The following is a 23327-nucleotide window of genomic DNA, read 5'->3' as shown; positions in this document are numbered from 1 at the left end:
AGTGCAGTGGCGTGATCTCCACTCACTGCAAGCTCTGCCTCCCAGGTTCAGGCCATTCTCCTGCGTCAGCCTCCCGAGTAGTTGGGACTACAGACGCCCGCCACCACACCCGGCTGATTTTTTTATATTTTTAGTAGAGACGGGATTTCACCATGTTAACCCAGCATGGTCTCGATCTCCTGACTTCGTGATCTGCCCGCCTCGGCCTCCCAAAGTGCTGGGATTACAGGCGTGAGCCACCGTGCCCGTGTGTGTGTGTGTGTTTTTTTGTGTTTTTTTTTTGTTTTTTAAGGAAACTGAGTAAGTCCGTGATGGGTTTAACAGAGGGTAATAACGCAATTTCAGTTACCTGGGCAAGAGGTGATGGATGGCAGTAGTAAGAATGAAGGGGACTCTCAAATTTCAGCAGGTCTTAATTTTTTGGGACATACAAAAAGGAAAGAAAAGTTGAAACAGCTTAAGTATGGAATAATTATCAGATGAATTTAATATTGTTTATATTGCTCTGATAATCATTCTCCTTATTTAGCTTTCTTACATTAACCTGGTAGCTTATAAGATGCACATATTCTGCCAACAGCTTTGGGTAGGAGATACCTTATCTTATAAAGTATGAGTCAGATTGGGTCTTAGTTTCGGGGAAGAAAACAATTGTATAAAGGACACTTGACAAGACATTTGAAGACGGACTAGATAATAGAAGATGTGTAATTTTATGAAATTAAATATTGTCTAATTATCTTGGTTGTGTTAATGGTATTGTAATAGAGGATTGTCTTTATTCTTAGAGATGAATGCTAAAATATTTAGGTGTGAAGTTTCTTGATGTTTACAACTTTGTTCAAATATATAGTAAAAAAGAAAAAACATGTATCTGTAAATAATGTTAGCAGTTGTGTTGAAGTGGAGGGTATTAAAAGGTATGTTTGAAATTTTCCATAAAATTTTCTTAAAGCTTAGGAGAAGATGGAACATATAACATATTTAGAGTCATTTTGAACAAAGAGAAAAAAAAACTTTTTAAATGAGAGTAAAAGAAGTTTTTTTTTCCTCTGCTGCTTGAATCAGCATGAAGTTTTTAAATAGATGTAATCTTTTGCCAAATTGAACTATTTGACTAAAAGGAGTTTTAGAGTAGATAATTTTTAGGATGAATGTTGATAACATGTGAAAAGTCTGCTAATGGGTCAGATAGTTTAGAATATGTCAGTATTTGTGGTATTTAATTTAGATTGTATGGCATCTGAAAGGGATCGCTTCTCATTCTTGGCTGTTTGTCTTTATTACAGGTTCGTATTCAAGAGACCCAAGCTGAGCTTCCTCGAGGGAGTATCCCCCGCAGTTTAGAAGTTATTTTGAGGGCTGAAGCTGTGGAATCAGCTCAAGCTGGTGACAAGTGTGACTTTACAGGGACACTGATTGTTGTGCCTGACGTCTCCAAGCTTAGCACACCAGGTCAGTAATCTGTGGCTCAAATTTAACAAATTCTCAGTTACCTAAACTGCAGAGTATCTAACTTCCCACATCTTCATTGTCGTCTTTTTGGCTGCCAATCAGAAGCTGAGCAAGGAACTGTGATGAGAATAAAAAGAAACTGGTTTTGCCACAAATGGTGCTATTCTGAAAGTATTCAAGGCTTAAGTGAAGTCTTTGGATTTATAACTTTCGTTTATTTGAGCAATTTTAAAGCTATTCAGCACCTTTAATATTTAAGTTGTGAAACAGCCTATCATTCTGTTTCAGGAGCACGTGCAGAAACTAATTCCCGTGTCAGTGGTGTCGATGGATATGAGACAGAAGGCATTCGAGGACTCCGGGCCCTTGGTGTTAGGGACCTTTCTTACAGGCTGGTCTTTCTTGCCTGCTGTGTTGCGCCAACCAACCCAAGGGTGAGTCATTTTGGGGTTTTTGTTTGTTTTTGAAACAGTCTTTCTGTCACCCAGGCTAGAGTGCAGTGGCAAAGTCATGGCTCACAGTAGCCTCCACTTCCTGGGCTCAAGTGATCCTACCATCTCAACCCCCTGAGTAGCTGGGATTATAGGTATGAATCACCACACCCAGCTAATTAAAAAATTTTTTTTAGAGATGAGGTCTTGCTCTGTTGGCCAGGCAGGCCAACAGTGAGTCTTAGTAGAGTGACAGCTTAAGAAACACCTACCCTGAGGCTGCCACAAAGTGATAGGATTCTGAAACATCTGGGTTATCTCATCAATGTTAAGAGCAGGGGATGGGGTTAAGATTTGATGAGTTTTAAAACCAAATCTTTTGACATATGTCTTTCTGATCTTGGAGAAAAACAGGCTTATTTGATGTCTTACGGGGTAAGAGCTCAATGCTTTTAAGAACAGTGGTACAAATTATCCATGCTGTTTTTTGTTTTAAGTTTCACACCTCTGTTAAGCTTTTGGAGGAAATATAAATAAAAAGATTTAGTAATCTGGGAAGTAAATTTCTGAGAATGATGAACCCCTGGCAGTATTGTTCAGTTAACTCATAAATGGGAGTTTGGAAAATAGTTCAGTATTGGAAAAAGGGAGTGAACATAATCTCTTATTTTATTTGCATCTTTATGTCAGTGATTAACATTCTGCTATGGCTTATCTCTTGAGCGTTCAGGTAGCTTTTTTTCTATTTAATTCACTGGACAAATGACACACCCTTAAGTGTCTTTGTTAACTGAGGGCTTACTAGTCTGGGGAGTTGTTTTTGGTTTTTTTGTTGTTGTTAAACCTTTACAGTCAATAAATTGTGAGGTTGACTTCCCATGCAATGAAGTTTCTTCTCCTTTATGCTCTTTTGACTGCTTCTATACTAATAATTCTTCCTTTGTTCTCTACCCTTAGTTTGGGGGGAAAGAGCTCAGAGATGAGGAACAGACAGCCGAGAGCATTAAGAACCAAATGACTGTGAAAGAATGGGAGAAAGTGTTTGAGATGAGTCAAGATAAAAATCTATACCACAATCTTTGTACCAGCCTGTTCCCTACTATACATGGTAAGAATTCCATCCATTTATACCATAAACTTGAAATCAAAATAATGATTATAAACAGCCACAAGTGATTTCTTAAAGCACATAAATCAGACCATGAAAGCTTTTAGTGGGTCTAAAAGAGGTCATTTACAAAAGGACAGGTACATGATTTCACTTATATAAGGTACCTGTAATGTGCAAATTCATAGAGATAAGGTAGGATAGAGATTATCAGTGACTTGGAGAATGGGAGAAATTAGTTATTTAATGGATAAAGTTGCTATTTGGGATGATGACAAAGTTCTGGAAAGGGATAGTGGTGACAGTTATACAACATAATGTACTTAGTGCCACTGAACTATAGATTGAAAAATGGTTAAAATGGTAGGTTTTATTATGTATTTTTATCTTTTTTTTTTTTTTTTTTTTTTTTTTTTTTTTTTTTTAATGAAAAAAAGTTATTTCGCCATCTTATTTCCTGGCCTTATGACGAAATGCACTTAAAGTTTCAATATGCTAGACTAGTCTCCTGGCCTTTTTGTGGTTGTAGTCTCCTGGCCTTGTTATTGTTGTGTGTATGTGCACACGCGTGTGTATGTGTGTGTGTGTTAGAGTTTTGCTATGTTGTCTAGGCTGAAGCACTCCCTCCTGGGCTAAAGCAATCTTCCTACCTCCAGCCTCCCTGGTAGCTGGGATTACAGGTGTAGGTCACCACACTTGGCTCTTGTTTGTCTTTTTATTTACCAAGATGGAATGTTTATGATTGGTTACTTGTTCTGTCTATACCTTTGGCAGTTTCACATTTTCCTGACTCTTGGTTGCTAGCTGTGTTTTGAAGGCTATAACTAACATTTTGTGCCTGATGCTTTATCTTTGAACTCTTCCATCCTTGTCTTCTATACTCAATTGGGATTGTGCTAGGAACTCATTGACTTTTTTTTAATCTTTTTAAAATTTTATTTGTTTTTTTTTTGGTTTTTTTTGAGACAGAGTCTCGCTCTGTCGCCCAGGCTGGAGTGTAGTGGCGTGATCTCGGCTCACTGCAACCTCTGCCTCCCAGGTTCAAACGATTCTCCTGCCTCAGCCTCACGAGTAGCTGGGATTGCAGGCATGCCCCACAATGCCCGGCTAATTTTTGTATTTTTAGTAGAGGTGGGGTTTCGCCACGTTGGCCAGGCTGGTCTCGAACTCCCTCCTGACCTCAAGTGATCATCCACCTTGGCCTCCCAAAGTGCTGGGATTATAGGCATGAGCCAGTGCATCTGGCCCTTTTTTTCTATCTAAATATAAGTCAAAGAAGTTTTGTTTGTGGAATGGGTTTTTTGTTTTCTACCTCTTTTGTTTTCTTTTGTTTTGTTTTGTTTTGTTTTGTTTTGTTTTGTTTTGTTTTGTAGGGTCTCACTGTCGCCCAGGCTGGAGTGCAGTGACAGCGAACACAGCCTACTACAGCCTCAACCTCCTGGACTTAAACGGTTCTCCACCATAGCCCCCAAATTAGCTGGGACTACAGGTGCCTGCCACCGTGCCCAACTAATTAAAAAAAAAATTTTTTTAGAGATGGGATTTCACCATGTTGCCTGGGCTGGTCTCAAACCTCTGGGCTCAAGCAATCCTCCCGCCTTGGCCTTCCAAAGTGCTCGAATTACAGGCATAAGCCACCACACCCAGCCTAATTTTCTACTTCAAGGAATGCCTTGTGTAAATTTGCATAGCACTTTGTCGACGGAGTTCACAGAGTAGATTAATTCCACAGAAAAATGTTTAATAGCACAGTGTTCTTATTTAAGAAAATTGTTTTTCCTTCTTACTGGATTTATGAACTAAGCAGCTGTAAATTGCATTCAGCATCTTATTTAATCCACATGAATTCAGTTAACATATTTATTCAGTACTGGTCACTGTAGGTGACAGAAAAATGTTATGAACCATTTCCTCAAACTCTTGACAGAACTATAAGAACTGGCATTAAAAAGGACTAGCAAATGTGGTAGGCTGTGGTGGACATAGTTCATTTATCAGGAGAGATCGTTGAGGGCTAAGGCATTGGGTAAGGTTTTGTGTAGGAGGTAGGACTCATGGACAAGTAAAGGCTCTGGCTTTTAGGATAGTGAGCACTGGCACAGTGACATCTGTGGTGTAGGAGAAAACATTGGAACAGTGGTTTAGGTGACTAAGTCCACAGAGCAAGAACCAAGATCAGAAGCCAGGTATTATTACTCCAGTTTTATGCTTTGCTTTAGCTCACTCTACCTTTTGGTTGGTAAACATGCCTTTACTGTTTCCTCTGAAAGTGTTTAACTTCATGTTGAAAAATTAGTTTTTCATCTATAGCTTTTCATTTCAGGCAATGATGAAGTAAAACGGGGTGTCCTGCTGATGCTCTTTGGTGGCGTTCCAAAGACAACAGGAGAAGGGACCTCTCTTCGAGGGGACATAAATGTTTGCATTGTTGGTGACCCAAGTACAGCTAAGAGCCAATTTCTCAAGTAAGCATTTGCCTGATAATAGTATAGCAGGAAAAAGTGTACATAGTTCCCAGGCTGGCTGTGCTGCCAAGAATACAGTCACCATGGCCTTACTAGGAGTGTAAATTATGACTATGTTAAATATATAATTCTCATAAAGATATGGCAACATTTTACAATTTTTTAGAATAGGGAAAAATTGCCTGTAATACCAATCTCACATTGAACTCTTTAGTCTTTGTATAATATCTTTGTACAAAAGTGTTTGAATATGTGAATTATGTATTTTCATTATTGTAAATCATATTATACATACTTGTAATTTTAATTTTCCCTAAACATTTTTTCCATGTTTCTTTTTGCATGGAAAAATCTCGTGAGTTTCTCATTTTCACAGATGTCTTCTTTTGTTGATATATTATAACTTACAAAATCATTTCCTTAGCCCTGTTAAATTTAACAGGATAGTTTATTATAATAATTATTTATATAGATGCAGTGAACATCATAATGTTATACACATTTTTTGTTTGTTTTCTCTGGGTATATTGCTAGATACAGGATTGTTGAGACTAAGAATACAAACGAATGCTGTGAGATATTTTATGTTAACTTTGTCAGTGGGAACACTATTTTTGACTATTTTTAGAAGCTGTAATAAATACTTGGTTACTTTCAAACTTTTAAGAAACTTAGGGCCCAAAATAAAAGCAACCAGTTTCTGAGCACCTGCCGTGTTCTCGGTGCTGTGTATGTGTTATGTCTTACTCTGGCAGCACCCAGACAGGCACGTGTATTATTCCCTTTTTTTCAGGGAGTCACAACCTCTCCAAGCCTACAAGAAATTTGCCCACTCTCTTGTAGGTGAAAGGTGACACTGAGCCATGGATATTAAAATTCAGATACAGTTGCCATTGCCTGCAAAACGTGTGTACTTCGTGCTACATCAAGCTGCCTTTTCTTTATTTGTTTTGGAAATTTGTAACATAGTACCATTTTAGAATATTGAACGTTTTTAGTTGGTTTGGAGTTTTATGAGTAAATATTTCTTTTGAACATATCACGAACTGAGTTTTAGATTTTAAGATAGTAGTCCTGTGTTACAAAGGATTTTTTTTTCTTGTCATTCTCTCTCCCCCCACCCCACCCAAAAAAAAAGATGTACTACAGTGTTGCCTCTGGTAACAGTATCATGTGGTATGTGACAGTCTTAGTGAATTCCGTAGCATTTTTTATGTATAAAATCTGTGTATAATGATAGTTGGAGTATCCAATCTGGCTGCCTTTTTTTCTTGCCTAATTGCCCTTGATTAGAGCCATCAGTATAATGTTGAATAGAAGTGGCAAGAGCAGACATCCCTGTCTTGTTCCTGATCTTAGGGGCAAAACATTCAGCCTTTCACCTTTGAGTTTGATGTTATCTGTGGGTTTTCATAGATGCCCTTTGTCAGGTTAAAGAAAAAACCCTTTATTAGACTTAGGAAAATCTTCTCTATTCCTAGTTTGTTTGGTTTTTATAATGAAAGGTGTTGGATTTTGTCAAATACTTTTTCTACATCTGTTTTGGTGGTCATGTAGTTGTTTTATTAATTTAGCATATTGATTGATTTTCAGATGTTAAACCAATCTTGCATTTCTGGAATAAGCCCCATATCTAGTTTTGTTTTATTTTTAATTTCAAGACCTTCTGATAGTTGGTTGTTGCTATTTATTACTATTAAAGACTTTTAAAATTGATGTTTTAGCCAGGCGTGGTGGCTCACACCTGTAATCCCAGCACTTTGGGAGGCTGAAGTGGGTGGATCACGAGGTCAGGAGATCGAAACCATCCTGGCTAACACAGTGAAACCCCATCTCTACTAAAAATAACAAAAAAATTAGCCAGGTGTGGTGGCGGGCGCCTGTAGCCCCAGCTACTTGGGAGGCTGAGGCAGGAGAATGACATGAACCCAGGAGGCGGAGCTTGAAGTAAGCCAAGACTGCGCCACTGCACTCCAGCTTAGGCGACAGAGCAAGACTCCGTCTAAATAAATAAATAAATACAATTTAAAAATAAATAAATAAAATTGACGTTTTAGGCTAGGCGTGGTAGCTCACGTCTATAATCCCAGCACTTCGGGAGGCCGAAGTAGGTGGATCACCTGAGGTCAGGAGTTCGAGACCAGCCTGGCCAACATGGTGAAACCCCATCTCTACTAAAAATACAAAAATTAGCCAGGCGTAGTGGCGCACACCTGTAATCCCAGCAACTCGGGAGGCTGAGGCAGGAGAATCGCTTGAACCCACGTAGCAAAGGTTGCAGTGAGCTGAGATCACACCACTGCACTCCAGCCTCGGGGACAGAGCAAGACTCTGTCTCAATTTAAAAAAATTGATATTTTTATCAGGTATTAACTCTGAAAATATAAAAATTAGCCAGGCGTGATGGCGCATGCCTGTAATCCCAGCTACTTGGGAGGCTGAGGCATGAGAATCGCTTGAATCTGGGAGGTGGAGGTTGCAGTTAGCTGAGATCGTGACACTGCACTCGTTTGGTGACAGAGCAAGACTCTGTCTCAAAAAAAAAAAAAAAAAGAAAAGCCGAAGGAGATGAGCCTTCCCATTTAGTCTGTGCATGTGTCTTTATGAATTGCTTAAGCTTAATGCCACCACTCTCAGATGTTCTTTCAGCGATTTAAACTCTTCCACTGGTTTTCCTGGGAAGGGTGCTGTATAGTGACATATTAATGAGTCTTTGTATGATAACCTTGAACAGGCACGTGGAGGAGTTCAGCCCCAGAGCTGTCTACACCAGTGGCAAAGCGTCCAGTGCTGCTGGCTTAACAGCAGCTGTTGTGAGAGATGAAGAATCTCATGAATTTGTCATTGAGGCTGGAGCTTTGATGTTGGCTGATAATGTAAGAACATTTTACACTCTTCAGTATAAAGAAGTCAGAATACCCCTACCCTATCAGTAAAGGCCTATAAGTTACTGTTAAAAAGATGTCTTTAAAAACAGCATTCTCAGCTGGGTGCGGTGGCTCACACCTATAGTCCCAGTACTTTGGGAGGCCGAGGTGGGTGGATCACCTGAGGTCAGGAGTTTGAGACCAGCCTGGCCAACATGGCGAAACCCCATGTTCTCTACTAAAAATACAAAAATTAGCTGGGCATGGTGGCGGGTGCCTGTGGTCCCAGTTACTCAAGAGGCTGAGGTGGGAGGATCACTGAGCCCGGGAGGTGGAGGCTTCAGTGAGTCGAGATTGCACCACTGTACTCCAGCCTGGGCGACAGAGCGAGACTGTCAAAAAACAAAACAAAAAACCCCAACATTCTTCAGTAAATAATTCATAGTTTTCTTCATCTAGAATTTAAAATTGTGATAATTGATCAGCATGTCCTGAGAATGTGTGTTTGCTGTGACTAGTTAAGATCAGTAGATGTGTACAAGTTGTAGGTATAAAATCAATTCTGGAGTTGACACAAGGTTTTGATGTTGAGTGAAAGTACAATAAGTGTATATTTTTAGTTATGCTCTTAGTTTTAAGTCAATTGTATGATTCTTTGTAGCTTTAGGATCTGTTGAATTATCTTCCTTAGAAAAGGGAGTTAAGAATCTTTACTTACCTATCTTCTACTAGTTTGGACAATAGAAGAGTCCCTGCGGTAGCAGACTTAGTGAGTTTACTTGTAATTTTCCATCTGAAAGACTGTTGTTGTTTTTTCGAGATGAAGTCTTGCTGTGTCGCCCAGGCTGGAGTGCAGTGGTGCAATCTTGGCTTACTGCAACCTCTGCCTCATGGATTCAAGCAATTCACCTGCCTCAGCCTCCCGAGTAGCTGGGATTACAGGTGTACGCCACCACACTTGGCTAATTTTTGTATTTTCAGTAAAGACGGGGTTTCCCCATGTCGGCCAGGCTGGTCTCGAACTCCTGACCTCATGATCCGCCCACCTCAGCCTTCCAAAGTGCTGGGATTACAGGCGTGAGCCACCACACCTGGCCATTGTGGTTTTTTAAGAGACAGGGTCTCACTCTGTCACCCAACTTGGAGTACAGTGGCAATCATAGCTCACCGTAACCTCAAATGCCTGGCCTTAATTAAGCATTCTTCCTGCCTCAGCCTCCCAAAGTGCTGGGATTACAGGTGTGACCCATACATCCAGCTTGAAAGACAGCTTCTTAGGCTTGATTTGTTTGGTTACAGGGTGTGTGTTGTATTGATGAATTTGATAAGATGGACGTGCGGGATCAAGTTGCTATTCATGAAGCTATGGAACAGCAGACCATATCCATCACTAAAGCAGGAGTGAAGGTATGTGTATCTACTTCTGTTCTACTGCATTGTCCATAGCCTTGTTGATTAATGTAGTACTAGAGAAGTTCACCTGGATAAAATTCATTACTTCAACTTGTAATGCTGTTCATTAAAATGGAAAATACAGCCCTGAGAATTATTTGTTCAAACTATAAATGTTGTTTAGAGTATTGTGTAAATATATTGCTGTGATAGTAGAGAAAAATGTCCATGAACAAAGCTTCATTTTCTTTGACGAAGCATGCTCCAATTATAACAAAAATAACCAAAGATCAACAGATGGATTATATATATGTATATAACTATTTATATTAACAGATAATTTAAATGAAAATAAGTATGATAGTATAACCAATACTAGGGAGAATCTAAACTTTAAAAGCCACAGATTCAAGTAGATTTTAAGCAGTACACAATTGTAAATTGAAAAGACAACTCTTTCCCTGCAACTCCCAGCAACAGTAGATGCTTAGTAGTATCTAATGGATAAAAAGGAATTTCAGGAGGAAGAAAAATAGGGATCTATTGAGTTTGTGCCCCTTTTAGGAATATTTTGTACATAAATAAGCATAATACCGACAGTTTCATTCCTGCTGGTTTAACTTCATTATTTTATTTTGGCAATCTTTTACCAGAACATATTAGTAGATCAACTTTGTTTTTTTATTACTTTCCCATATTCAATTGTATATACCACAGCTTGGTTCTTTAGACTCCTGTTGAGTGACATTTAGTTCATTTTCAGTGTTTTGTATTACAAACAAAGTTGTAGTAAGCATCCTTGAACACAGCATCCTCTTATATTTGGCTATAAGAGAAATTTCTAACAAATTGATGTCTTCAATGGTGTGCGCATCACACCACCAAAATCACATAGGAGTTCCTGTTTATGTGAAAAAGGATATCATTATTTTGGTTTGCGTTTAGTTAATTACGGGTGAGATTGAACATTTTGTTACATATTTATTGGCTGATGTCTATTTAAACCCATTAAGATTCTTTCTTTTGTGGTCAGGCTACTCTGAACGCCCGGACATCCATTTTGGCAGCAGCAAACCCAATCAGTGGACACTATGACAGATCAAAATCATTGAAACAGAATATAAATTTGTCAGCTCCCATCATGTCCCGATTCGATCTCTTCTTTATCCTTGTGGATGAATGTAATGAGGTAACCCCATGAGCTTCCTTTTTTATTTCCAGTTTGAGTAATCGAGTGAGACAAGGCTGGAAGATGCACTGCTCTACAGCTGGTGCATGTGTGTGCCCCAGCCTTTGATTTCCCTCAGGGTGGCACAGGATTGGGCAAAGGGTTTAGTAAGCAACTCAAAATAAAGTCATTTGAATTGTCACTTCCACTTAATTGTGTTAAAGAATATTAAGTTTTCAGGTTTTGTTACTATTTCTCAAAAGAAAACAAGTTACAGTTAACTTCCAACCACACTTTTTTTTTTTTTTTTTTTGTAAACAGCCTCTCACTGGAGACTGGGCTGGAGTGCAGTGGCTCAGTCTTGGCCTACTGCAACCTCCACCTCCCAGGTTCAAGTGATTCTTGAGTCTCAGCCTCCCAAGTAGCTGGGATTACAGGCATGTAACACCACGCCTGGCTAATTTTTATATTTTTAGTACAGACAGGGTCTCACCATGTTGGTCAGGCTGGTCTTGAACTCCTGGCCTCCAGTGATCCACACCTACCTCAGCCTCCCAAAGTGTTGGGATTATAGGTGTGAGCCACTGTGCTGGGCCCCAACCAAACTCTTGAGATTTTTATATGATTTTTTGTTTTGTTGATTGAGCTTTTATTTTATTTTTCAGTCACCTTGAAAAAAACTGGGATGCCAAAGAAATTTCTTTTCGTCTTTTTTGTTAAATCATGAGTCATTTATCTTCGTATTTTTTCCTATAAAGTTGCTGAATATATTTTACCTTTTTTTCTTACTTTTAAGATTGAGTGGAAAAATGTAGATTTACTTGGATTCTGATACATTAGTTTAATTATTAGAGTTATTTGTACTTAAATATTTAACAATGCACCTCAGATACCCACAGAACTATATAATGACAGTTTGTAGGAACTAATATTTTAGGCCGTACTTTTTAAATCACTGAGCATGGAGGTTCTACATTTTATTGGGTACAATGCACAACTCTTTATTACAGTGGAACTTTAAATATTATCTAAATAAACACAACCTTCCATTTTGTGTTTGGAGGGCTTGAATTTTTATTTGTTTTTTAAAGACGAAGTCTTACTCTGTCACCCAGGCAGTGTCACAACCCTAGCTCATTGCAACCTCAATCTCCTGGGTTCCAGTGATCCTCCTGTCTAGGCCTCCCAAGTAGTTGAGACTACAGGTGTGTACTACCACGCTTGGTTAATTTTTTCATCTTTTTGTAGCAATAGCAGCAAGTTCAAGACCTGTGTTGGTCTTGAACTCTTGGCCTCAAACTACCTTACCACCTCAGCCTCCTGAGTAGCTAAGATTATAGGCCTGCAGCATCACACCTGGTTTGGTTTGGTTTGATTCAGTTTTTTCCCCTTCACAATACAGAGACATATTTAATCACCAGATAATTGAGTTGTCTGATTTTCATACATGATTCATTAAAGTAGCTTTAGTAGCAGATCAAGTTATAAACCTTTAAAACATTCAAGATTTTTTTAAAAACTGTTTTGTTTTGTTTTGTTTTGTGACGGAGTCTTGCTCTGTTGCCCAGGCTGGAGTGCAGTGGCACGATCTTGGCTCACTGCAACCTCCGCCTCCTGGGTTCAAGTGATTCTTCTGCCTCAGCCTCACAGGTAGCTGGGATTACAGGCATGTGCCACCATGCCCGGCTAATTTTGTGTATTTTTACTAGAGACGGGGTTTCACCATGTTGGCCAGGCTGGTCTCGAATGCCCACCTCAGCCTCCCAAAGTGTTTGGATTACAGGCGTGAGCCACCATGCCCAGCTTGTTTTGTTTTTGAGACGGTCCTACTCTTTCCTGCAGTGGTGCAATCGTGGCTCACTGCAACCTCAACCTCCTGGGCTAATGCAGTCCTCCCACCTCAGCCTCCTGAGTAGCTGGGACTACACATGTGCACCATTGTGCCCGGCTAACTTTTGAATTTTTTGTAGAAACAGGATTTTGCCATGTTGCCCAGGCTGGCCTCTAACTCCTGAGCTCAACCAGTCCGCCCACCTCAGCTTCTCAAAGTGTTGGGATTATAGGCATGTGCCACCGTACCTGGCCAAAAAGCCTTTTTTCTTTCTTTTCTTTTCTTTCTTCCTTTCTTTTCTTTTCTTTTCTTTTCTTTATTTTCTTTTCTTTTCCTTCCTTTCTTTCTTTCTTTCTCTCTTTCTTTCTTTTCTTTCTTTCTCTTTTTTGAGATGGAGTCTCACTCTGTTACGCAGTCTAGAGTGCAGTGTTGCAGTCTCAGCCCACTACAACCTCCGCCTCTCAGGTTCAAGTAATTCTCCTGCCTCAGCCTCCTGCGTAGCTGGGATCACAGGTGTGTGCCACCATGCCCGGCTAATTTTTGTATTTTTAGTAGAGACGGGGTTTCACTATGTTGGCCAGGCTGGTCTCGAACTCCTGACCTCAGGTGATCCCCCTGCCTTGGCCTCCCAAAATACTGAGATTACAGGCATGAGCCACTGCACCCAGCCTGTTTTATTTTAGTTATTTATTTTGAGACAGGGTCTGGCTCTGTTGCCCAGGCCAGAGTGCAGTTGCGTGATCTCAGTTCACTGCAACCTCTGCCTCCTGGGCTCAAGCCACCCTCCCACCTAAGCCTCCTGAGCAGCTACAGGTGCAGGCCATCATGCCCAGCTAAGTTTTGTATTTTTTGTAGAGACAGAGTTTTGCCATGGTGCCCAGTCTGGTCTTGAACTCCTGAGCTCAAGCTGTCCACCAGCCTTGGCCTCTCAAAGTACTAGGATTACAGGCATGAGCCACTGTATTCTGCCCAAACCACTTTTTAATTAGAAATAATTTCAAACTTACAGAAAAGTCGCAAGAAATGGAATAGTGCATAGAACACCCATATACCCTTTACCTGATTCACATATTAACATTACCCTGTTTGCTTTATTACTTACTGTCTCTATATATCTGCACACTTTTTCCCTGAACCATTTCAGACCAAGTTGCATATTTTGGGGTCTTTATTTATTTATTTATTTATTCAATATTCTGGGATGAATATCTTCAAAATTTAGTGGCTAAGAGCACAGTCTCTGAAGCTAGACTATTCAAATACTGGCTCCACTACTTAACTGTGACCTTGGGTAAATTACTTAACCTTCTAGGCCTCAATTTGCCCATTTATAAAATGGGGATAATATCATTTACCTAATGAGATTTTTGTGAGGATTGCATAAGTTAATTCTTCTAAGACCTGCTTAAGACAACAGTGTCTCATACACTGAGGGCCCTATAAATGTTAGTTCTGCTATTTTTGTTGTTTTGTTTTTGAGACAAGGCTTGCTCTGTTGCCCAGGCCGGAGTGCAGTGGTGCAATCATGGCTTCACTGCACCTTCAACCTCCTGGGCTCAGGTGATCTTCCTGCCTCAGCCACCTGAGTAGCTGGGATTACACATGTGCACTACCATGTCCAGCTAATTTTTTTGTTTTTTATTTTTTGTAGAGACAGGGAGGGTCTCACTTTGTTTCCCAGACTGGTCTCAAACTCTTGGCCTCAAGCTCTCCTCTCACATCAGTCTCCCAAGGTGTTGGGATTACAAGTGTGAGCCACTGCGCTTTACCCTACTGTTTTTAAAGGCATTCCTTCAGGTATAGTTTTAGAGTGGGGCAACGGTATACATTTAAAAGTTTGATTTTAAATCCAACTGTTCCCAAACTTTCATCAGAAACTTGGTACCCATTAATACTTCTGTAAGTGGCATCTTAGAGCTTGTTTTTGGCTATAAATCATTTCTTATTGCCTGGGATAGTCTGGAGAAGATATTGCTGTGACTATCAAAGTAATTTTCTTGTTTTGAATTAGGTTACAGATTATGCCATTGCCAGGCGCATAGTAGATTTGCATTCAAGAATTGAGGAATCAATTGATCGAGTCTATTCCCTCGATGATATCAGAAGATACCTTCTCTTTGCAAGACAGTTTAAACCCAAGGTAACCTACCCTTTTGTACTGGGATAAGGTATAATGGGTATATTGAAGTGGAATTTAAATAAGTGTATTATATGGAAATTAACTGAACCTGTCATCTACTTTAGTTCCTAAATTTTACAACTTTTTTTTTTTTTTTTTCCTGGAACAGCAATTTGTTTTTTCAGAGAGGGCTGAGAAAGGGAACTTTAAAAAAAATTCTGAATAATTCCATTATTCGTTTGGTGGTAATAAGATTTTTATGGTGGAAGAGTTTTGGATAGCTGGATAATCTAGAACATTCTTTATTTCAAACATTACTAAGAACCTTAAAATTGTTTATGTGCCTAAATCAATAGTTGAATTTTTCTTTGAGGGAAACATTGGATTCCTCTAGGCCATTATGATAAATACGAATTACTGACAGTGATTGATGTATTGTATTGGACTGACTCCATCCTGGACCCAGGATTCTTACCTGGACATAAACCCCCAAATGCTTGGCATTTTCCCAAAATAGGGTATGAAAAGAAAAAAAATATTTCATTCTGGTTGAAATTTTTATACTGTTGGCCAGCTTGACTTCTGGAAGGTGTTACTAGGTATTGATCATTTATCATCTTCACTTGATTATTCATGAGATTGTGGTTGGCTGTCACTGTCCCAGAAGAAATTTAATCTTTTAAGGGTTATGGGTGATTCTTGTGTAAAAAAGAGCATCTGTTCTCCATGACTGCATACTGATATACTGATCCCTGTGTAACCTTGGCATGCTTCCTTAATATGCTGAATTCTTTGCTCTGAAAAGCTGAGTATCCTTTAGATATAAAGTTTATTGAAACAGCTTTTTTTCCCTCCAAAGACAGCATGAGTTAATTAATTAAGCCTCAAATACTGAGCATTAATTTGTTTAATGAGCATTGACATCCTGAGGTGTAAAAGACATTACGTCTTGTTCCATTGCTTCAGCTTGTTAAGCAGCTTTTAGAAATGGTCATTTGCTTAAATACTAAGCTTTTTTTTCATGTTCATAAAATTAGTAACGTGGAATTCACAAGCCTGCTTATTATTAGTCTCTTTTGAAAGACATTACAATAGTAATTTATTGTCACTGGTTTCTCCAAGTTTCAACCCTCTCAGTTCCCTAAATGTTTCCACCTGAAAGGCTCTTAAACTCACGTTTACGGTAGCTCTCATCAAATAGAAATGTTTTTCTAACTTGAGTGATGATCCAAAACAGATTTCCAAAGAGTCAGAGGACTTCATTGTGGAACAATATAAACATCTCCGCCAGAGAGATGGTTCTGGAGTGACCAAGTCTTCGTGGAGGATTACAGTGCGACAGCTTGAGAGCATGATTCGTCTCTCTGAAGCTATGGCTCGGATGCACTGCTGTGATGAGGTATCAGAGTCACTTTGATATGATAAGAGCAGAGATAAACAGATTTGTTGCCTTGTAGGCATATTTTTAATCTTTGGTATGGGACGTACTAGAATTCGCTGCAAATATATTTTTTTGTAACTGTCGAGTGCTCACAGGACCATGGAATTCTTCCCTTTAAAAAGCTTGTTAAGCATTTGAGTGTAGTTGTTAGACGGAGATGATCACGTCATAGGTTATAGAGTGCATAAAGACATAAGTTACCATTTAATACCTTTCATTCAGGAAAAATGTACTTAGACCCCACAAGGTACTAGTAGGCCTCTGCGCTGGCAATACAGATAAGATAATGTAGCCCCTGGCCTCAGAGGAACTCTCCTCCTTAGGTTGCATTTGTATAATGTTTGATTTTTAGATTGTTCTTTGAGCCCTGCGTTCCACGAGGATAGGTCAGTGGGTATTAATGGGGTAAAAGGGGAGTAGTACGAAAGGGCAATCAAGCGTCCCATCTTCGCTTCAACCAAAGCAGCCCTGCTTTTTCCTAGTTTTATTAATAGGTTTGGTGTAAGGTTTTCTTTGAAAAGGGGGTTTGGCTTTTTTTTTTTTTTACAGTATGATGAGGTTTTTCACATACATCCTTATGAATACCCAGCTCAAGTTCCAAAACATTTCCATAATTTCAGAAAGTTCCCCCTGCCTCTTTTCAGTCTTAGCCCTCTTCCCCTGAAGTAACCACTGTTCTGACTTTAATCACTACTTTTATCCCACAGGTTAATTTTTTGACGTTTTTCCCCTAAATTTTCAAATTCTTTGATATGGTACTTTACTGTTGACGAAGTACTTTCACACTAAGTTATTTAATATTCTTTGATTCGCCTAATATTTAGGGAACACCTGTAGGGGACAAAAAATGAATGAGAGCCCCTACCTTCCATTGCTTCTAATCTGGTGGGAAGGAGACATGTATTTAGTTAAGCATGTAAAAAATGAGAGAGAGTGGGTGATCAAATAATCTATATACCAAATCCCCATGACACACAGTTTACCTGTGTAACAAACCTGGGTGTGTACCCCCGAACCTAAAATAAAGGTTGGAAAGGAAAAAAAAAAACCAATGAGAGGGAGAATATAATAGAGCATCACAAGCAGAGTATTGAGATGAATTACTTTAGGAGGAGGAGGACTTAGGGAGGGGCCGACATTTAAACCCAGTTACTGAAGGGTGTGCAGAATTTGGATAGGCCAGATACCCTGGGACAAGGTCATTCTAAAAGCATGCTAACATTTGTACTTTTTTTTTCATTGTGATAGGTCCTGAAATGAGTTTCATGAAACTGATATGTGTCTTAGGGCAGTCTCTAATTTATTTTTATTTTGTTCTATTTTTAAAAATTAGTCTTTAAATAGATAGCAAATTCACATGATATTAAAATATATGCACATAAATTATACACACAAACATATATTCTGAATGAAATTTAGTATCTTTGAATATATTTAAGAGCTATTTCTGTCTCTTTATATGTTCATAATCTTTATCCATTAAAAAAACTATTTTGTTAGAAAGGCCTTTCTCTAAGATTATAAAAAAATCTCCCATTATTTTCCTAGCTAGTTTTCTGTTGTTCCATCACCATTTATTGAACAATCCATCTTTTTGACACTGGTTCAGCATGCCTTAATTATATATTCTTGTGTGTGTTAGGATTTCCTTTTGGACTTTCTATTCTGTTTCATTGAGTCTTATCAGCTCCTCTTACATTGGTACCATGATGTTTTAATCTATGGGGCTTTGTAGTTTAAATATAGGGCTAATTCCAGCGCATTGTTTTCTTTCAGCTGTTAGGAACTTAGAAATCAGCCTGCTCTGTTTTAAAGAAAAACCTGGTATTTTTTATCAGTATAACATTCAATTTATATTAACTTGAAGAATTGAAAACATCTTTATGATTTTTCCTATTCAATAGGATAGCACTTAGAATAGGTTAGGTTGTACTACTATAAAATCTCAGCTGCATAAAACAATTTTTTTGCTTTGCTACACATCCATTAGGTCATCAGGGGACTCATCTTGTCAAGTTACTCAGAGATTCAGGCTGATATAAAGGCTTGATCTTGACATACGCTTTTATGATGACAGAAAGCAGGGAAGAGAAGGTGGTGAGCCACGTGCTTTCTCCACCTTCTATCCAGAAATGGCACATACTCACATTTCATTCTCCAGAGAAATTAACATGGCCACCCCTAAGTTCAAGTGGATAGAGAAATGCCTTCCTACCAGGTGCCCAGAATGAGAAGAGCAAACATTTGTGAACAGTTCTGATTACCACAAATACCACAAATACCTTTCCACTTAAGTCTTTTGTTTCACTCAGTAGTGTTTTAAACTTTTCTTCATGTGTTTTTTGACATTTCTTATTGAATTTATTTCTTGATATTTTATCATTTTTATTTGTACTGGAAGTAGCCTTTTTTTCCATTTCATTTTCTGTCCGGTTTCATTGCTGGTTGTTTTTTTGGTTTTTGTTTTGTTTTTGAGATGGAGTCTCACTCTGTCGCCCAGGCTGAAGTGCAGTGACGCAATCTCGTCTCAGTGCAACCTCTGCCTCCCAGGTTCAAGTGATTCTTCTGTCTCAACCTCCCAATTAGCTGGGATTACAGGCATGCGCCACCATGCCCAGCTAATTTTTTGTATTTTTAGTAGAGATGGGGTTTCTTCATGTTGGTCAGGCTTGTTCTCTAACTTCCAACCTCAGGTGATCTGCCTGCCTCTGCCTCCCAAAGTGCTGGGATTATAGACGTGAGCCACGATGCCTGGCCTAGTTCTTATGGGATGTATATGTCTTTGGGTTCATATGATATGTGTATATGTTCGTATTTCTACAAGTACATACTTAGGAGTGGAATTGTTGGATCATAGGTTAATGCATGTTTTTCTGCCAAACAGTTGTGTCAATTTCTGTTTTCACCTGCTGTAAATGAGAGTTGTTCTACCTTCTTGTCAACACTTGATATTGTCAGTCATTTTAGCCATTCTGGTGAATTTCTAGTGCTGTCTCTGTGTATGTAAGAGAGAATGAGAGAGGGTGTTTGTGAGAAAATCAAAGCAACACTGAGAGTGTATGTGTTTGTGAGAAAACCAAAATACATACTACTGTGATTTCATTGGGAGAAAATCTGTTTGGTATATCAAGAAAAGTAACTGAATTACTTCATTGTTATTGGTTTAGGTCCAACCTAAACATGTGAAGGAAGCTTTCCGGTTACTGAATAAATCAATCATCCGTGTGGAAACACCTGATGTCAATCTAGATCAAGAGGAAGAGATCCAGATGGAGGTAGATGAGGGTGCTGGTGGCATCAATGGTGAGATACTTGTTCATATAACTGTTTTGGAGTTAGGGACCAAAACATTTTCTGAGATGTCATGTGGTAGAAGTGCACCTGCTGATGGTTAATGAAGTCTATGGTAGCAAAAAGGAAAAAGCAGATACTGAATTCTATTAACTGTTTATAAGTTAAAATGAAATTAAATAGTTGATATATATATACTTGGCCGGTACGGTGGCTCTCACCTATAATCCCAGCACTTTGGGAGGCTGAGGCAGGTGGATCACAGGGTCAGGAGTTTGAGAACACCCTGGCCAATATGGTGAAACCCCGTCTCTACTAAAAATACAAAAATTAGCTGGGCGTAGTAGAGGCTGCCTGTAGTCCCAGCTACTCGGGAGGTTGAGGCAGGAGAATCTCTTGAACCCGGGAGGCGGAGGTTGCAGTGAGCTGAGACCGCACCACTGCACTCCAGCCTGGGTGACAGAGCGAGACTCTGTCTCAAAATATATATATGTATTTGAGAGACTAAAATAAAAGGCACCAAAATGGTGATAATAGACATAAATCCCCTGGGTTTTACCCTAATTTGTATTGTTGTTTTGCTTCTGAATTTAAAACATTGTTTAAATCACATTAGAACAGAAAAATACTAGAAATTTTATTTATTTTGAGATGGAGTCTCATTCTGTCACCCAGGCTGGAATGCCTTGGCACACTCGTGGCACTGCAGCCTTAACTTCCTGGGCTCAAGCAGTCCTTCTCCCTCAGCCCCTCTAATAGCTGGGACTATATGCCCATGCCACCACTCCTGGCTAATTTTTTGTAGAAACAGGATCTCGCCATATTGCCCAGGCTGGTAGAATTTTTTATTTTGTATATAATACTGCAAGTGGACTTTCAGATTGTGAAATCTTTATATCTCTGATCCCTCACATTCCTCCCGTTAGTTTTTGTCTTTACTAGTAGAGTTTATACATTTGCTTCTAATTTATTTGAAAATTATTATATACTCTGTATAACTGTATGCTTGGTTTATTTTTTTTTTATTTATTTATTTTTTTTGAGACGGAGTTTTGCTTTTGTTGCCCAGGCTGGAGTACAATGGTGCAGTCTCATCTCATTGCAACCTTTGCCTCCCGTGTTCAATCTATTCTCCTGCCTCAGCCTTCTGAATAGCTGGGATTACAGGCACCCACCACCATGCCCAGCAAATTTTTGTATTTTTAGTATAGACAGGATTTCACCATGTTGGCCAGGCTGGTCTCAAACTCCTGACCTCAGGTGATCTGCCCACCTTGGCGTGAGCCACTGCAACTAGCCAGTTTATTTCATTTTTCATTTTTATTTTTTGGCAGAGGAGATCATGTGGGAATGTATGCTTGTTTTAAAATTAGTATTAAGGCTGGGTGTGGTGGCCCACGCCTGTAATCCCAGCACTTTGGGAGACCAAGGCAGGAGGATCACTTGAACCCAGTAGTTCGAGACCAGCCTGGGCAACATAGCAAGACCCTGTCTCTAAAACAAACAAAATAATAATAATTTTTAAAAGTGAAAAAAATCAGTATTAAATATAAGTAGTATATTTGTAAATGCTTGACAAGGAGATGTTAGGGGCACAAAAATAAGATTCAGGTGGTCAATTTTTCACTTAGGTCATGCTGACAGTCCTGCTCCTGTGAATGGGATCAACGGCTACAGTGAAGACATAAATCAAGAGTCTGCTCCCAAAGCCTCCTTAAGGCTGGGCTTCTCTGAGTACTGCCGAATCTCTAACCTTATTGTGCTTCACCTCAGAAAGGTGGAAGAAGGTGAGGCTTACCTGGTACTGCTTACATGCTCGGTCACTTCTGTAAGCTCTGTTCACATAGGCCACTTGTGATTGCCAAACTTCGTGTTGTTCTGTTGGAAGAAAGGATAAGTTGTTAGATAAACTCACTTTAGCAAAGTAAATTTGTGGAGTATCAGCATACCTGCCAGCCTGAACATTTCTTCACAAGCTTATTGTCAGGCAGAGGTTTATAGGTCCTTCTTTTTAACATTCTAAGCCTATTTTAATAATTTTGGGACCCAATAACATATGAAGCAGCACATACAAATGTTTTTACAAATGCAAAATTACTATTCCCTTACAATGGTCCTGTTTTAAAACAGCTGGACCCTTAGGGTATATTTTAACAGTAATTAATTGAACCCAGAAATCTGTACTATCAAAAGGCCATTGTAGACTAGAAATGGAGGAGTAAAATCCTCATCTAGTTATTAGTAAAGTGTGGCATCTGGACACTAGTACGCTTCCTACCCTTAACTGCTTTACCATGCTATTCAAAGTTTCATCACTCTATGGTTAACTACAAAGCGGAAGGAAAAATTATGAATTCAAGATGTTGAACCTAAACTTCTACTTGATAGTTAAGCATCAGATAATTCTTGATTAAAAGCCCCAAGGATGGCTTGTGCCGGCTTCCTGGAATATTTTGTCATCACAGTATTTGCTCTGCTATGAAAGAAGAGAACAAGAGATTGTCGTTTCTGCTCTTGTTCCCTTGGGAACTTTAGACCAGTAAGAGAGAAGGCAACAAAGTGGCCACTAGGACACCTCAGCTTTTGTCCTCATTCCCATCTTGCACAAAATGATTTGGGAACTCAAGGTGTTCTTGATTCATGTTATATGTCATTATTCTCTTTCTCCCTCATACAGCTAAGTTTTAAACATAGCAGAAGTTGAGTTTTATGATAGTTATGTTATCCAGGTCCAAACATTTCCTATGTGTTGACAGTTCTACCAGGACTTTCTAAAAGTCTGGTAGACGTTGGACTTGTTAAAAGAAGCAGGCAGTTCAGTTAGTAAGATGAACCTTGCTAAAATAAACGGTAATTTTTTATTTTGAGTGAATACTCATAAATTTTACTTAAACTCCAGTTCCATAAAGCCTTACCCTTTCTACAGAGGAAAAGTTGTTATATTTCAGAATTTTTGCTTGCTATTGCTTCATTCCTAATTTATGGTTTTAGTTTCTGTTGGCAAAGATTCTCAGAGGTGGTAAAGCATAAGAAGATGAAGAAAAGACCTTCATACTTTGAAATCTTAATAGCTTTAAGAAACGTATTTCTTATAATCTATTTTATTAGGTTTCTCTCCTTATGGATAAAGGAAGGCATGCTTTAATACAAGTGATATGACTTGTTATTTCAGGCTTACGCTAGAACATTGCGGACCTTATGTCAGCAGATGTACTTTCGGACAGCTTGATGTTTATCTAATCTGTACATTATCTTGTTGTATATGTGGCAGAAATTTAACCGAGGACTGACAGTACAATTTGCTAGGTTAATTTAAATGTGTTTTTTTTGTTGCAGAAGAGGACGAGTCAGCATTAAAGAGGAGCGAACTTGTTAACTGGTACTTGAAGGAAATCGAATCAGAGATAGACTCTGAAGAAGAACTTATAAATAAAAAAAGAATCATAGAGAAAGTTATTCATCGACTCACACACTATGTAGGTGCAGAAGTGCGCTTGTTCTGGTATCAGGGAGGGAGGAAGTTCATGCCCTGTATCTGCAGGTTCACTAGTGAAATTTTTTTTGACCTTTGTTTGTTTTGAATCATTGGAGTATAGTCAGAAGTATGAGTTGTAAAATAAGGGAGAATTAACAGCAGGTAAATGACTTATTTCCTCTGCTGAAACAAGCAGAATTTAGGTTAAGTCTCAGAAGGTGGGATTGCGGTCTTACTAGTTAGGTGTTTTAAGCTTCTGTTTCCCACCCTCCTATTTGCCCTTG

At 39.0% G+C, this 23327-nt stretch overlaps 1 protein-coding gene across 1 annotated transcript in view; it reads left to right on the top strand.

Moving 5' to 3' along the window:
- MCM6 (minichromosome maintenance complex component 6) overlaps positions 1-23327 on the top strand; it is a 35869-nt gene that overhangs the window by 8460 nt on the left and 4082 nt on the right. The window contains exons 5-16 of the mRNA XM_007964854.3: positions 1290-1455; positions 1744-1889; positions 2844-2994; positions 5318-5459; positions 8194-8335; positions 9626-9733; positions 10752-10907; positions 14729-14857; positions 16074-16235; positions 19445-19580; positions 21200-21355; positions 22905-23044. Coding sequence (XP_007963045.1) covers positions 1290-1455; positions 1744-1889; positions 2844-2994; positions 5318-5459; positions 8194-8335; positions 9626-9733; positions 10752-10907; positions 14729-14857; positions 16074-16235; positions 19445-19580; positions 21200-21355; positions 22905-23044 — 1734 coding nt within the window. The remainder of the gene's footprint in view (positions 1-1289; positions 1456-1743; positions 1890-2843; positions 2995-5317; positions 5460-8193; positions 8336-9625; positions 9734-10751; positions 10908-14728; positions 14858-16073; positions 16236-19444; positions 19581-21199; positions 21356-22904; positions 23045-23327) is intronic.

Source organism: Chlorocebus sabaeus, chromosome 10, assembly GCF_047675955.1.
Source record: "Chlorocebus sabaeus isolate Y175 chromosome 10, mChlSab1.0.hap1, whole genome shotgun sequence".
Lineage (NCBI taxonomy): Eukaryota > Metazoa > Chordata > Mammalia > Primates > Cercopithecidae > Chlorocebus > Chlorocebus sabaeus.
Note: the sequence above shows the minus strand (reverse complement) of the source record. Positions and strands in the feature narration are given on the sequence as shown.